The sequence below is a fragment of the Lampris incognitus genome, chromosome 3, assembly GCF_029633865.1.
Source record: "Lampris incognitus isolate fLamInc1 chromosome 3, fLamInc1.hap2, whole genome shotgun sequence".
In the NCBI taxonomy this organism is placed as follows: domain Eukaryota; kingdom Metazoa; phylum Chordata; class Actinopteri; order Lampriformes; family Lampridae; genus Lampris; species Lampris incognitus.
Genome location: NC_079213.1, coordinates 90,233,693 through 90,250,517, shown reverse-complemented (window position 1 = coordinate 90,250,517; position 16,825 = coordinate 90,233,693). Strand labels below are relative to the sequence as shown.

Below are 16,825 nucleotides of genomic sequence, written 5' to 3'. Positions count from 1 at the left end.
GATGTGCACTCCTCCATGACACTAAGAGCTGCTGAAGCACCCCTGTGCATTACTGAAGTTTGTTTAATAAGTGCTGTGCAAACAAATAGATTTTCAGTGATTTTCGTTTGTTTTGGTCTTGCTAGAAGGTGTGTGTGTGTGTGTGTGTGTGTGTGTGTGTGTGTGTGTGTGTGTGTGTGTGTGTGTGTGTGTGTGTGTGTGTGTGTCTGTGTGTGTGTCTGTGTGTGTGTCTGTGTGTGTGTATGTGTGTGTGGTGGGGGGGAATGGTTGTGTGTGCGTGCACACGTGTCTGTGTGTGGTTAATAGAATATAATATAATACTCTTTATTAGTCATCTTGTACATCCAAATGAAGTATGGTGGTAGTGTCGTTGTTTTCTGAATCAAATAGGTTTTCAGTATGATGCCCTTTTATTGATTAAGCTCGCTTGCTGGTTGTCCATCGAGTCCAATGATGACATCCCTTCCTCATTAACAGTGTGTTCTTTGATGCCTGTAGAGTCCAATTCTTGATCCACAAGTGTTATTGCACGTTGGGCATATGAAGTCTGAGTTATTGGGGGCAGGCATGGTTGTGTGTCTCCTTAGTCTTTTTTTTTTCCACATTCCTCTCCATTTCCAGCTTTTCTATACCTCTGTGGCAGATCTCCTGCCAGTTGGAACAGTTGATGGCAGCTTGCTCCAGTCTCAAGGGGTCGATACAACACTTCAGTGATGTTTTTAGCTGGTCTTTGTATCGCTTCTTCTGACCACCTGCAGACCGGCGGCCCAGATGAAGCTGTCCATACAGGACTTGATGTGGCAGGCGTTCTTGAGGTATCTTGATGATATGCCCATGCCAGCGCAGTTGGTGTTCAGTGATCATAGCTTCTATGATCTTGCAGTTTGTCCTAGCAAGAATCTTGGCATGGGGAACATGGTCATGCCATGTGATCAGCTTGATTCGCTGCAGACAATGTGGAACCGCTCCCGCAACCTTAGGTGGCAGCTGTATGTGACCCAGGCTTCACAGCTGTATAGGAGTGTTGTGATGCAGACGGCTTTGTACATGGCAATGTTAGTGTGCAGGTGGAGGTGTTTGTTTTGGAAGACCTTACGTTAGAGTTTGCTGACAGCTACAGAGGCTTGTTTGATTTTACTAGGAATTTTGTGATCAGTGTTGCAGCTCTTAGAAAGGATGCTGCCTAGGTATTTGAAAGATGGAACAACTGAGAGTGGTTGGTGTTCTATATTGAAGACAGACATAGTAGGTGGGGGCTGGACCTCCATTGGCATAACACCTTAGTCTTGGTGTTGTTGACTGATAGACCCAGCCTGCTGTAGGCTCACAACTGTGGCAAGAATGGTTTGCAAGTTTTCTGGTGTGTGAGCTACAAGAGCACAGTCATCAGTGTACTGCAGCTCAAGGCAGGGCCGTCAATTCACCAGAAGCCAAGGTACGGCAAATTCAGATGACGTCGCATCTGACATCACGTGACATCAAATCAAGTCCCTCAAATTTCATTCCAGCTCAACCATGTGGCTCTGTGCCAGTAGTTAGCTACAACCATTTATTTCATTTATACAATTGCATCACCCTAATACAGTCAGAGCCTTGACTGATTCACCTAGACATTCCTCATCGCCCGCAACAGAATTTGTATCCCCTGCCACAGGTGTAACCTCTTGGCCCTGCTACAGATTACAGTATGGCAAGTATGTGTTATTGTTTTTCATGTTTTCAAAGTGAAACTTTTTTCCACAAAATTAAAGATGGCTACTAAAAATAAAAGATTGTCACTGGTAAATGTACAAAACCCCACTGGAGAAAACCACACAGTCAACAGTTTATTTTTCCAAGATTGTCAATGTTTCAAAATTGCTTTGGAATAAGGCCTGTGGTTATAAATCTATGCCACTGGGGATTCCAACCACGTAGTTTGACTTTCTGATCGGGGGGGCAGTTGCCAAAAATAGATGATATAGTGAGCGAAAATACGTGGCCTGCATGAACATTCTATTGTGCTCTTCTGCCTATTCTGTTAAAATTAAGATGTCCAATAACGCGCGCAGATTATGTTTTAACATTTTAACTACACTTTGTTTACATTAGGCATGCTAATGGCAATTATATTATGGAAGCATTTTCCTTTTGCGAATGCACCCCCAATTAGGCTACAATATTGAAGCATTTTGATCCATAATGAGGCCCGGAAATATGATGTCAGGTCAATCGGTGAGTTTTATTGCCCTTTTTTATTACACCCACGACTCGCACTAGCTGCTTGCTGCGCAGACCAAAACATGAAGACGCCAACTTCCTCTCGACTCCCGCTGGAAGACCACCCCCAAAAAGCCCACCTCCATTCGTTGCTAGGTTACCAAATTCTGATATGCTACAATATTATTGTTTGCATTAAATAAAGAACAGTGTAATGTTAGTTTATTGCATCCTCTTGAACACTCTCTTGTAACATTTTATAGGCGAATAAAAGGCTACGTTTTACTTATCAACCTACATTAATTACATAAATAAAAACAAAAGGCCTACTAAAGCTATCCAATTAATTGATTCTGTGAGTTTCTTAAAACATTGTAAACATAGCTTCCTATCAATATGGAACTGCCGTAGCCTATGATCCTATAATCATAAAGAAATACAAACAAGAAATGTTCAAATAAATCACAGTAATAAAGCTGGGTCAAAAGCGATGTTGCTATTTGCAAAGCCCATTCTCCTTCACCAATTGAAATGGCTACGTCAATAATAAACAAAATATTATCCTAAGTAATAATATGTATAATTAATACATTACAATAACCAAATTAAAGATGTCTATTTTCAGGATTATGGCTCGCTCTTGGCTGTTTAAAAACTTTCAAGACAACGCAGATACTGTCTACAATCAGTGGCATTGCAAGATGGGGGGGGGGCAGCCGCAGTTTCGCACCCTCGATTCATTTTTCCAGGACAAGAGAGAGATTCACGCATTGGAAACAAAAAACACAAAGAAACAAAAATTAAGACTTTCTCATTATTTCATTTCATTTTTTTTATTGGTCCCTTCTTTTGGGGGAAGCTTGGCTTCTATGAATAATCGTCCATTCATTTAGATTCAAAAAACTTTATTTCTCGCTGAGGGTAAACTAACCACTAACAACAAATAATGGCCATGACTAACTGCCATGATAAAATTGGCTTACCACAGTAACTTGGCCTCTTTGAACACAATTTTGTGTACCTTATGTGTGCTGCTAACTCTCAAACAAGCCTCGCAGCTGAGGCAAGGATGAACAGGATGTCACTCAATGGTCGAAAATTTCTTTATTTTTAACCAACCGGCTACGAAACTTGAAAAAGAAAACACACAAAATACAAACATACATCATTCAAATAACCCTCAACTCAAAGCTAACACACAATATAACTCACTCACTCTCGCAATCACTCACCAGTCCGTCCTCGTCCAGTCATACTAAAGAATCCCCGCTCTGAAGCTGTATTAAGTTTCTTGACATCACCCCCAGAACGTAAATCAGCCAATCACAGCAGCTCCCTAACTGAGACCCCGGATGCACGCATTTCTCACCAATAGAATTTCGCAATAAAAGTCCTTATCAAGCACACAGAAATCACATACATCCGAACTGGAATAAATATCATTATTATTATCAATACTCAGTTTCACTTATGTAACTAACAATTCAAACAATGTTACAATTTAACTACATGTAAACGAAATAACTTTCACAAGTTTGTACTTAAACTTAACTAAAATCTCTGACTAAACACAACTCAAATCCCACCACCCCATAGAAAGTAACACATTATGTTTATAACATAGTATAAGCAAGCACCGGAATACATTAATTGTCAATATTTGGTATTGACACATTTTAGAACTTACTTGCGAAAGAGTCAGCAAACGTTCAATCTTATACAGAATACGTTTTGGATGAGTTGCAGTTTGCGCCTCTGGACGCTAGGGGTGCAGTGACCCCACTTGCCCTAGCCAAACTACGCCCATGATTCCAACATAGACCCAGGTTATGATATCTAGAGCGAAATTCCTAGGTGGGATTACAGACTTTTAGATTTAGATTTCGTTTCGTTTATTTCGAACATGCTAAAATAAAATAAAATACACAGGCAGGAATACAAGAACAAATGGAAATAATAGTGAACATATTTTGCCAACTCTCTAACAACACAAGTAATAACTAGACCATGTTCGAAAAGGGCGTAGGATGAAGTAAAGAACTTTTCTGTTCCTACCCCTTTCTTATACTTTATCCATCAAATCAAAACAAAACAAAACTTTCAAGACAAAACAAAAGTGGAAAAAAAGAAAAGAAATGCCAATGCATAGAGATCAAAATAAACAAAACAGTACAAGTCAAACAAGGCACCTTACACGTCATGTATCATGTCATATTATTCCAGTCCACCTCTTTGTTCATCCATCCTATGTCTATTCAATATGTTGTTTTTAAAGAGTTGTTTAAATGTACTTATTGATGTACACACCTTAATTTATTTTTTACAATTGTTCCATAGATTGACTCCTTTGATGGATATACAATGAAGTTTTGCATTTGTCTTCACTAGTTGTTTTTTGAATATACATATTCCTCTGAGGTCGTGTTTACTTTCCCTCCTTTGGAACAACTTTTGGACACTGTTTGGTAACTGCTGATTTTTTACTCTGTACATGATTTGAATTGTTTTGAAGTCAACCAAATCGTTAAATTTTAGTGCTTTCAGTTTGATAAAGAGTGGGTTTGTAGGTTTTCTTTAAGTAGTTTTGTTTACAATTCTTATGGCTCTTTTTTGAAGGATAAAAATTGGATCTGTGTTTGTTTTGTTTGTGTTCCACCACACTTCCACACAGTAGGTGATGTATGGAAGTATGAAGGAGCAGTACAAGGTGTATAGTGCTGGTTGATGCAGGAGATTGTTGGCTTTATATGTATTATATTTTTGCTTTGATATACTTTATATGTGGTTTCCAACATAATTTATTGTCTATTATTACTCCAAGAAATTTGATTTCCGACACTTTTTCGATTTCTACATCATTTATCATGAGCTTCTTGTTTGAGTTTGTTGACCGATTCCCAAATATTATGAATTTCGTTTTGCTTAGATTTAGTGTTAGTTTATATGAATCAAACCAACTCTTTAGTTTCTTCAATTCATTTCCTACTGTATCCAAAAGCTGTTCCAAGTTGTCCCCACTGCAAATTAGGTTTGTGTCATCTGCAAATAAAATTATTTTTAGTGCTTTTGAAACCTCACATATATTATTAATGTGCAAAATATACAATAATGGCCCCAACACTGAGCCATTAAAACTTCTAAGAATATTACATCTTAGGGTTATATCAGAAGTTCTGATGCAAGTATTTGTGCAATATAACTCGATGCATTATAGTTACACTACCGTTCAAAAGTTTGGGATCACCCAAACAATTTTGTGTTTTCCATGAAAAGTCACACTTATTCACCACCATATGTTGTGAAATGAATAGAAAATAGAGTCAAGACATTGACAAGGTTAGAAATAATGATTTGTATTTGAAATAAGATTTTTTTTACATCAAACTTTGCTTTCGTCAAAGAATCCTCCATTTGCAGCAATTACAGCATTGCAGACCTTTGGCATTCTAGCTGTTAATTTGTTGAGGTAATCTGGAGAAATTGCACCCCACGCTTCCAGAAGCAGCTCTCACAAGTTGGATTGGTTGGATGGGCACTTCTTTGAGCAGATTGAGTTTCTGGAGCATCACATTTGTGGGGTCAATTAAACGCTCAAAATGGCCAGAAAAAGAGAACTTTCATCTGAAACTCGACAGTCTATTCTTGTTCTTAGAAATGAAGGCTATTCCATGCGAGAAATTGCTAAGAAATTGAAGATTTCCTACACCGGTGTGTACTACTCCCTTCAGAGGACAGCACAAACAGGCTCTAACCAGAGTAGAAAAAGAAGTGGGAGGCCGCGTTGCACAACTGAGCAAGAAGATAAGTACATTAGAGTCTCTAGTTTGAGAAACAGACGCCTCACAGGTCCCCAACTGGCATCTTCATTAAATAGTACCTGTTAGAGCCTGTTTGTGCTGTCCTCACAGCACAAACAGGTGGTGAATAAGTGTGACTTTTCATGGAAAACACGAAATTGTTTGGGTGATCCCAAACTTTTGAACGGTAGTGTATATACGACTGTATTTTTTCTTGCCACATTTATTCAAATCGGTGAATAATTATACCTTGCAGAGCACTCACAAGCTCCATTAAATACACCGAAACCACAACATTTGACCCATACAACAGTCACATATTGAAATACTTTCAAATTTTTCATCTGGTGCCATGCACTGAACCATATCTATGCTATCACAATTTCAGAAGAGTAATCATGCTCTTGAAATGTGACACTTAACGGCACGAGTTCACTTACCTCTTCAGACAGGCTTAGCTAATAACACCCACAACCAGCATACAGAAATAAAAATAAACCACAGAAAACCGAACCAACTAATTAGGCTACTTCTTACGCACAGTGGTCCAAATCAGCAACACATAGGCTAGTAGTAGCCTACACACTGCTAGGCACAGAAGCCAACACAGAACAACACAGCAGTATAATAATAAACCACTTTTTCATCTTACCTATTCGTAGCAATTCCAATAAAGCAGTGAAACGTCACCCACCGAATAACTTGACACGGCAACAGTTCAATAATCAAATCTTTGCCAAATGAACATGGCTGAACAGTTCACAAATCATCTTCGCTAACTGAACTTGATCAAGGCAACAGTTAAAACAAGTTAGTCTATTACTGTTGTCACAACAAGGTCATTCTGTTTCCATAACGAAGCATTCCCCGACTCATTTGGGATTTTAAGAAGCTCTCCCTTTGAGATTTTTCATTTAATTTCAATGTCATCCATTGCGTATGCTACAGTTATTAGCTAGCTACACAGTACACATGCTCTTCTTCCTCTCTGTTTCTGGCGCCCGCGTCAGTTAGCAACACACGTGACACACGCGCAGAGAGAGGGGAAGAGAGAGAGAGAGACAATTACTCTCACTATTGAGTCAGTGACGACCGAAAGACTGCAGTTGAGCCGAGTGAGGTGCCGATTCACTCGATTTGATTCGACTTCGTGCAATGAATGATTTTGCTACACTAATAGGATCATTTAAAACACTGAGAAATGTGTAATTGAAATATATTGTAACGTGCATGGAGAAGTAGACACGTTAGCCCTTGGCTATCGGGTCGGACCCTTTAGTCGACTGGTTAACATTGTCGCCCATGGCCTGGATCAGCAAGACATCACTAGTGTCAGTATGTCTTGTTATGATATAATCAATCAGGTGTCAGTGTTTTGATTGTGGGTGTATCCAGGATGTTTTGTATTTGGTCTTCTGCTGAAACAGTGTGTTCATAATGGTGAGGTCATGCTCTGCACAGTGTGTTAGCAGCCTCAGACCATTTGCATTAACCTGACCAACCCCATACCTACCCAGTACTCCACTCTATATATAATTGTTCTTTCCTAACCTAGCATTAGAGTCTCCCAGAAGAAGAATCTTGTCCTTTTTTGGGATATGATGAAGGGCCTCATCTAGTTGCTGGTAGAAGCTGTCTTCCACACCATTGTCAGATGGTAGTGTTGGTGCATATGCACTTAACAGAGTGGCATAGCATGCCTTTGCTAGGGGGATACGGAGGGTCATCAGCCTCTCACTTAGTCCAGCGGATGTTTCAGTGAGGCTGGGTAGAATGCTGTTCTTGGTTGCCAGTCCAACACCATACTAATGTTGTCCGCCAGGGGGATGGCCGCTCCAGAAAAAGGTGTACCGTCCTCCTTCTTCTCTCAGGGAGGCTTCACCCAGGAGCCTGGTTTTGCTGAGAGCAGTGATATCCACGTTGTAGCGTCTTAGTTCCTCGGTAATCGGCACGGTCCTTCAATGTGGTTTGTTGCCATCATTATCAAGGAGAGTCCTAACATTCCATGTTGCCAATTTGAATGGGATTATTTTCTTGTTTTTACTACAGGATGGAATTCCCGGTAGGTGTGGTAACCTACCCAGGAGGTTGGTTGAGTGAACAATTTAGGCCACCTTTTCTAGGCCCCTCCCCAATTGGGGTGAGCAGTGTGGTCCCTAAATAGGGCTGCTCAGTCACACAGGGGTCTGCCAAAAGCAGTTGCCACTCAATCCCAGCTGCTAGTGACCATATACTCCATGCTGCTGATGTGAAGGGCTCTGACTAGGAGCTCCCAGGCCATTCTACCCTGCTCCTGTCGCCAGACACCCCAGCACCACCAAACTTCAACCGGATGTAAGGCCAGATACTGTACACCATTTGCCATGACAGGTTGGGCCTGGTGGCAAGGGCTCATACCCAGGACGAGTCACCCATCATGACTGCAGGAGGCTGCTGGAATCTCCAGACTGTTGAAGAACTGCCTAATGTGTGCCGCCAAACATGTTGCTTTTTTTTTCTCAGGGTGTGCTCCCCTAGCCTTTGTCTCAATAGACTTCCCACAAGGCAGCGGGGCAATGGTTGGCCATGAACAGCCTCTGGGGACCACTGCAGCTCTGAGATCCCCTACCAAGTTTGCCTGATGCCGCGAGGTGCCCAGTTACTGTGTGTGGCCATGAGGAGGTCTGGTACAGGTTTTGGTGAAGGAGAGGCTATGTACTGGTGGGGGGAGGCTTACGAACTGGGCTGCTTCCTTGTTCACCACAACGGCTAGCCAGCGGCAGCAAGCTGTAAGCAAGAGGTTAGAAAAGCAGGCAGTAAGCAAGCGTGCATCTTCCCTCTAACTACTGCACTAGATGCATCGCGTCACCCTGTGCGAGACGCACATGCTACTACACTTCTAAAGATCAGTAACTGACGCCACCACCATACACAGACCTCTATGTATAGCTGACAGACGCATTTCTGTATGGTGGTGACATCATGTACCAATCCTTGGGCTGATGCCAACTGCAGGGGAATACAGACACTCACACTCTGTCTCTCCGTCTCTGTCTGTCTGTCTCTCGCTCTCTCTCTCGCTCTCAGTCACAAATACACGCGAACATACATACACTCTCGACACCTGTTTTTTGCTATGTGGACCATGTTTTTTTTTTTTTTTTTTTTGCCAAATTGGTTTCGGAGCAGTGAGAGCAGAGAGTGCAGCTTATTGTTTAATAAGCAATTGAACTGAAAATTGTTTTGCCTGCCTGTCTGTATGACTGACAGTTTTACTACTCACTGAGATAGCATTGACTTCGAATTATGTTGGTTCAGTATTAAAAAAAAAACGGCTGGATGTAGGTATGCCAAAGAAGCAGCATTGACAGTACTATTGACAGTTGTTAGTGCTGTTGTGTTGGTACACCTACATCAAATTGAGCCATTATTAATGTGATTAACAGCAGCTGTGCTTATCCTGCTATGCGAACATCACAGAGTACTAATACAAGCCTGGCATGTTTTCAACCTTTACATGGTTTTTAACCTGTCGATATCAGCAGACTGTCTTTGGCAACAGGCATGGATGCAAGTCCGTGAGTATTGGGATGGCATCCAGTGCTTTACATGTGCCCCTGTCCATAGGGTTAGTGGTTGTGTCAGGAAGGGCATCCAACGTAAAACTTTGCCAAATCATTATGCGACTTGACAAGACTGTACCAGATCGGTCGAGAATCCATGCCGGATCGGTCGAGGCCCGGGTTAGCAAGGACCGCCATTGGTGCTGTGCCCTCACAGGGTACTGATGGAAACTATAAAATCTGCTGTGGCGACCCCTGAGAAACAGGGAACAAGCCAAAAGAAGAAGATATCAGCAAACTAAGACGGTCGAGGATTTTGTTACACTTTAAGCAGAATATTTATGCAGAGCACTATAATTCAGCAAGTTTAATTGCATATTTGCAATGTCAACAAAGAATTAATGTTTTTTTTGCTTCTGATACAGATATTCAGATACAAACTGTATAGTTCAAGTTCAAGTTCAAGTACTTTATTTGTCACATGCACAGAAATACAAAGTAAAATATACAGTGAAATGAAGGGGGGTACTCCATCTGTCACTGTGTGAAAAAAGACATAGGCCTAGTATATAGAGATAAAAGACAAAAGATCAGTGCATTCTTAAGTCAAAATAAACAATAAGTAAAAAAATAAAAAACCTAGCTGTCTCAAGTACGTGAAAGGTCGTATATGTTGAGAGTTCTTGTGGTATATGTAGATGTCAAACGTTTTCACTGTGTGCTTTATGCTTACTAATTTTAAAGAATGCTTAAAGAATGAAAACTGAGCTGATTCTCTTTTGTCTGATTTAGTTTCACAGAAAGGAAACATCACAAAAAGGACATCAGTAATTTGTTGCTGAGCTATTCTACAGTTTCATAATATCATGTGTAGAATGCAGTATGGGAACCTGTACATCTGACTAGTGAATTGCTGGAGTTAGTATTGCAAGTTTGATTTTTTGCTTTGTTTTTTTGTTTCTTTATTTAGTTTGACAATCATGTATTGTCTCATACAGAGGGATGTGGTGGAGACTAAGCCAAACTTGAATTTGGTTTAGCCACATTTCAGCCTGACAGAAATCTTAATGACACGAATTTGAAGCACATATCATAGTATGCAAATATTGACGTCACTTTTTACAAATAATCAAACTAAAAATTCTAATGAAGAAAGGGTCTGTTAAAAAAGGAAGGTTTCATGCTTCATTCATGCTCCTGTGAAACTACTATTAATTTCTATTGTAATTATTGGTTGTGTGCCGTTATGGAGTTTACAGACTTGAGGTCATAATTAAACCGATATGTTGCTCTTCTTTCATTTTGTCCCACTGACTCTGCATTTCTCTTCCCCATCCAGAACTGTGCCAGTTCCAGACCTTCCAGCTCAGTTGCCAGCTCTCGCCCTGCCAGTTCCCCACTACCCGGCCCCATCGGTCCCCACACACCAAGCCAAGGGGAGGAGGCGATCCCCCTGCCCACCCCCACCTACACCCAACCCCACACTATGGCTGTGGACAGGGGAGAGAAGGTGGGGGAGTGTGCTGAGGGTGAGTCATCAGACCAACACCACATACACATTACCTATTAAAGGTTTCCATACAGTCAGATAAATTGATTCAACATGCACACTGCAGCAGAGGATTAATCATTTTATATACAGGATATTAGATTCTGCTGTTCATGGCAGGGGTCTTATTGATTATGCTTCAGAAAAGAGTTTGGTTGAGCCAGGAAATGTGGGAGCTGCCCAGTAGAAGCGCAGTCTCCTTTTGTTGGCTGAAGTGCAACAAGGTATAGGGGCTGCTCTGCCCGTAGCCTACAATACCCGTAACTCCCTGCTCAACCTCACAGGTAATCTCCACCCATCTTCTCACCTTTACTGTGCTCAGTACTGGTTACAGCAATACAATATCCAGTGAGGCAATTTCGCACTTAAAACGGTGGAGGAATTGAAATTCGTCCTCTCTCGTGTAGGATCGCGCACACCATGCATTTACAGCTACCCTCTCCTGCAGAACTGCAAGAACAAAGGACCACATGTCTCCACATTACCGCTGGCCCCGATTTTATTGGAAGATAACCAAGTCTTGTTCATCTGCTAACCGGCTGTGATTACTGGTTCACCTTTCCTGCAAGCCGCATAGTTTTCACAGAAAAAAAAGGCGACCAGACCCCTTTTCATTTCTTAAATATCAATGCAGTCGCAACTTAGAGATCATCTGATGACCAATGGAGCATTGAAAAGCTTTCAGCTGACGAGCTATGTGAAAGAAAAGAGACTTTGTTTTTTCATGGAGCCATGCTGTGATGACCAGGAAAAGAAACCATCTTCCCAAACCTGCACACCATGCATCGGACAAGGACTCTGATCACCACAGAAGAGTGATCTCAAGTAATGGTGGTATCTGGGCAAGATTAGCCTTATTGGTGTCGTGGCAGCGTTTTAGTAGTTGGTCTAATTATCTCTAATGAGAAAGGTGTTGTTAGTTGAAATCATCCGTGATCTAGACACTGTGATTCATGTAGGAAGTGTTATATAGGCCGATTGTTAGTTTGGAATTTTTTGCTTTAATTTTTCTTTTATTTGAAATCTTCCAGTGTTACTTGAGAAAAGTACTGTTGCTTGAATACATTCGCTATTCAGTTACACACACTAATCTACATAGAGTTCGCTATACGGGTTGTCTATTTCCATCCATCCATTATCCAAGCTGCTTATCCTGCTCTCAGGGTCGCGGGGATGCTGGAGCCTATCCAGGCAGTCATTGGGCGGCAGGCGGGGAGACACCCTGGACAGGCTGCCAGGCCATCACAGGTCCGAAGGGCTGTCTACTTTGTTTTGTTAATTTGCTACTTTCATTTTTGTTTATTTTGTCTGTTACCTTGGTAGATAGATTGTGCATGTGATCTTTCTCGCTCTCTAACTCTTTGTCTTAACTTCATCACATGCTTTCTGCCTGCGTGCGGGCGCATAGCCTTCCACATACACATACTTTCTCCTTTTCAGCGTGAAGTGGTGCACACACACGCCACGTGCACACACACGCATACACACACAACCTCCCTTTGTTCTTTTCGGCGCTATTTCCTCTTGTGTAATAATGCACACGTGCGCGCGCGCACACACACACAATAATGGCATAGTCTCTCTACCTCATATTACCTTTTTGTGCCTTGATTATCACATTGCTGCTCAATTATTGATTGCAGATTGCAACTGTTTAGTATTAGTCACTTTTACTTGATTGTTCTAATAAATTGTTTTCATTGAAGTCATTGCCCTGCTTGTTTTGTGACAGTACTCACTGAAGCCATCTTCTGCCAATTATAGTACTCCAATTGGTGCAACATCGATTATTCCATCAACTTGAATGTTTCAATTATAACTATTGAACACCAAAATTAATAGTTGATAATTTTGTGAGACTGACTCATGAAACTGATTTTCTGAGGCTGATTTAATGAGACTGATTTGTTTAATTATAAGTTTAATTATAAAATATTAAACATCAACTTAATGGTTGATAAGTTCATGAGACTGATTTTATGAGACTGATTTGTTAACCCTGGTGCACTAACAAAAGGGGATAAGTTTCGCGCAAGGGCACCTGAGCAGTAGCTGTTATGAGAGGTGACGGTCACCAGAGTTAGTACACAGCAGCGAGCTTCTAGTCTTGAGCATGCATCCCTACACGCCTGCTGGCACCTTGGTCTGTGGTGAATGTAAAAGCAAGTGACTCATCAGCCCCTCTTTCCTTGTTCTTTATTAGTCAAAAAGTACAGCAATTTCTCCCGCAATGAAAAAGGACAAGTAAGGCCATCCTTTTTGTAACATTTTGAGATGATAATAAAAGACCAAATCTGAGTAGGCTTGAGGGAAACAAAAAAGAAGTTTTGCATTTTCTTGCAAGCCTTTTCATTTCATTCTGCCAACCAGCGGTAATGAAAACAATAGTGCTAGACATAACGCACATTGTCATTGTATATACATACAACAAAATTCATCTCTGTGTTTAACCCATCCCATACACGCACACTAGAAACAGTGGGCAGCCGTGTATACTCAGAGCAGTCACAGTGCAGCGCCCGGAGAACAATTCCACTTCTTTTTGTCATTGCCTTGGTCAGGAGCCAGAGGCCAGAGTAACAACCCTAGCATGAGTTATTCTCATATTACGTCTCATATCACGTGACGACAACACATCCGCCATGTTGGAGGACAACGGCTCCAATCCATAGGATACTGTGTTGCTCTCACTACGCGATGCTTAACGATTTCTAAACAGTCAGAATGGACAGAATTTGTTTCAAGGTTTGATTCATACAGTATAGCTATTGTGGTTCGATATTTTACAATGGTTAATTTCTGCACTGTTTTTGGTTGTTCCAATCGAGCTGACAGAGAGCAGAATAAGTCCTACTTTCACTATCCAAAGATAATCAGCCATCAAGGAGAAGAAACTCAAAGGTTGTCAGAGGAAAGAAGAAGAAAATTGATATCGAGGATAAGTCAGGAAGATCTTACATATGAAAAATTAGTATCATGCAGAAGTTAAGATACCTGCTTTTACAAAAGGGAAGTATCAGTTTGGTACTTTAGAAATTGAGTCAGCAAGAAAAATTGCATCTGTCCGCATCTATGTGGAGCATGTCATTGGCCTAGTTTTGAGAAAATGTACAATTTTACAAGGAATTTTACCAACAGACTACCTCTGTAATAAGGTGCTGGTATGACAACAGTGGATAAAATTGCCTCGGTTCTTTGTGCATTGACAAATGTGTGTGACTCAGTAGTTCCTTCAGACTGATACAACTTTTAAGTTATATATTCATTGTATAAAACGGTTATAATATACTTTTTTTTAAGAAACAAAAACATTTAAAAATAAAGACATTTCAAAATTTTAGACATTTTTCAATTGTGTGTCAATCATCATCAGCAGTTATAAGCTAAATCTTAAAATTACGTGGTTTGAATATAATTAGTACAAGAGGGAGAGAAACTGCTTTTGTTTTACAAATATGTTAACATATCGGTCTAACATATCGATAAGTGCACCGAAAGCTTGTACGTAATTCCTGATCGAAGCCATCGTGGAATTGTATGAGATTCACCCAACAGCCGAAAATCCTCCAAATGGATCTGATTCTTTATACCGTTAGGCCAGAACTTTGTTAAATTTATTTTGCAAATTGTTTCTTGAAGAGTGGATCACAACTGCGATGTTTTATTTCTGTACATTTGTCTGATTTCCGCTTAAAATTTCGTTCTTGTAAACACAGATCGACAATGAGAACTTCAGTGTAAACAGTAGGAGCTTTTCGTTGTCAATGAAAAAGTCACATGATTGAGAATAACCCACGCTGCAAGGAAACTGGAGCACCCGGCAGAAACTCATACAGACACGGGGAGGACACGCAAACTCCACACAGACAGGACCTGGGACAACCTGGGATTTGAACCCAGGATCTTCTTGCTGTGAGGCAACAGTGCTAACCACTGGGCCACTGTACTGCCCCAGAAACACTTGTTGTGGGTGGTTCATTTCTTTTTGTTGAATTAGTAGACCCCCCCCCCCCCAGGTTAGACAGATAGAGGACATGTACCGAAAACCTAAATTAAACTTTTTATCAGGTTTTCAGTACGAGTCCTTAATCTCTCTAGCCCAGAGGTCTTCAACGTTTTTCAGGCCCAAGGACCCCTTAGCTGATAGAGACATGGCGGAGGGACCCCCTATCACATATCGTATAAAATTGTGTTACCTATTAAACCCTGCCAACAATAATGTGTAAGGTGGCACATGGTGCCATGTATAAAAGTACTTTGTAATGGTGTATACAATGCTAAGCCATTAAAATAATAATTATTGACAGATTCATATATTTATATATATTTACATGGTGTCAAGGAGAGAAATGTGAAAGGACAGATGGTGCTGGATTTTGCGAAAAGGATGGAAATGGCTGTGGTGAATACATATTTGAAGAAGAGCGAGGAACACAGGGTGACATGCAAGAGTGGAGGAAAGTGCACACAGGTGGACTATATCTTATGTAGAAGGCGTGATCTATAAAGGATTGGAGACTGCAAGGTGGTGACAGGGGTAAACGTAGCTAGGCAGCATCGGCTGGTGGTCTGTAGGTTGACTTTGGAAACCAAGAAGAGGAAGCGAGTGAGGGCAGAGCCAAAGATCAAATGATGGAAGTTGAAGAAGGAAGACTGTTGTGTGGAATTCAGGGAGGAGTTAAGACAGGCGCTGGGTGGTAGTGAAGAGTTGCCGTATGGCTGGACAGGCATTGCAGAAATAGTGAGGGAGACAGCTAGGAAGGTACTTGGTGTGTCATCAGGACAGAGGAAGGAAGACAAGGAGACTTGGTGGTGGAATGTGGAAGTACAGCAAATTATACAGAGGAAGAGGTTGGCAAAGAAGAAGTGGGATAGTTAGAGAGATGAAGAAAGTAGATGAGTACAAGGAGATGCAGCGTAAAGGGCAGGGAGAGGTGGCAAAGGCAAAGGAAAGGTGTATGGTGAGTTGTATGACAGGTTAGACACTAAGGAAGGAGAAAAGGGCCTGTACCGATTGGCTAAACAGAGGGACCGAGCTGGGAAGGATGTGCAGCAAGTTAGGGCGATTATGGATAGAGATGGAAATGTGCTGGCAAGCGAGGAGTGTGTACTGAGAAGGTGGAAGGAGTACTTTGAGGGGCTGATGAATGAAGAAAATGAGAGAGAGAAGGTTGTATGATGTGGGGATAGTGAATCAGGAAGTGCGGTGGATTAGTAAGGAGGAAGTGAGGGAAGCTATGAAGAGGATGAAGAGTGGAAAGGCAGTTGGTCCTGATGACATACCTTGGAGGCATGGAGATTGTTTAACACAATCTTGGAAAGCGAGAGGATACTTGAGGAGTGGAGAAGAAGCATACTGGTACCAATGTTCAAGAACGAGGGTGATGTGCAGAACTGTAGCAACTACAGAGGTATAAAGTTGATCAGCCACAGCATGAAGATATGGGAAAGATTAAGAGAAGCTAGGTTAAGAGTAGAGGTGATGATTAGCGAGCAGCAGTATGGTTTCATGCCACGAAAGAGCACCACAGATGCGATGTTTGCTTTGAGAATGTTGATTGAGCAGTATAGAGAAGGCCAGAAGGAGTAACATTGTGTCTTTGTAGATTTAGAGAAAGCATACAACAGGGTGCCGAGAGAGGAGGTGTGGTATTGTATGAAGAAGTCGGGAGTTACAGAAAAGTATGTAGGAGTGGTGCAGGATATGTATGAGGGAAGTGTGACAATGGTGAGGTGTG

At 41.3% G+C, this 16,825-nt stretch overlaps 1 protein-coding gene across 1 annotated transcript in view; it reads left to right on the top strand.

The window, feature by feature from the left end:
* Nucleotides 1-16,825, top strand: part of LOC130109105 (adhesion G-protein coupled receptor D2) — a 183,033-nt gene that overhangs the window by 96,924 nt on the left and 69,284 nt on the right. The window contains exon 23 of the mRNA XM_056275848.1: nucleotides 10,878-11,067. Within this exon, the coding sequence (XP_056131823.1) occupies nucleotides 10,878-11,067 (190 nt within the window). The remainder of the gene's footprint in view (nucleotides 1-10,877; nucleotides 11,068-16,825) is intronic.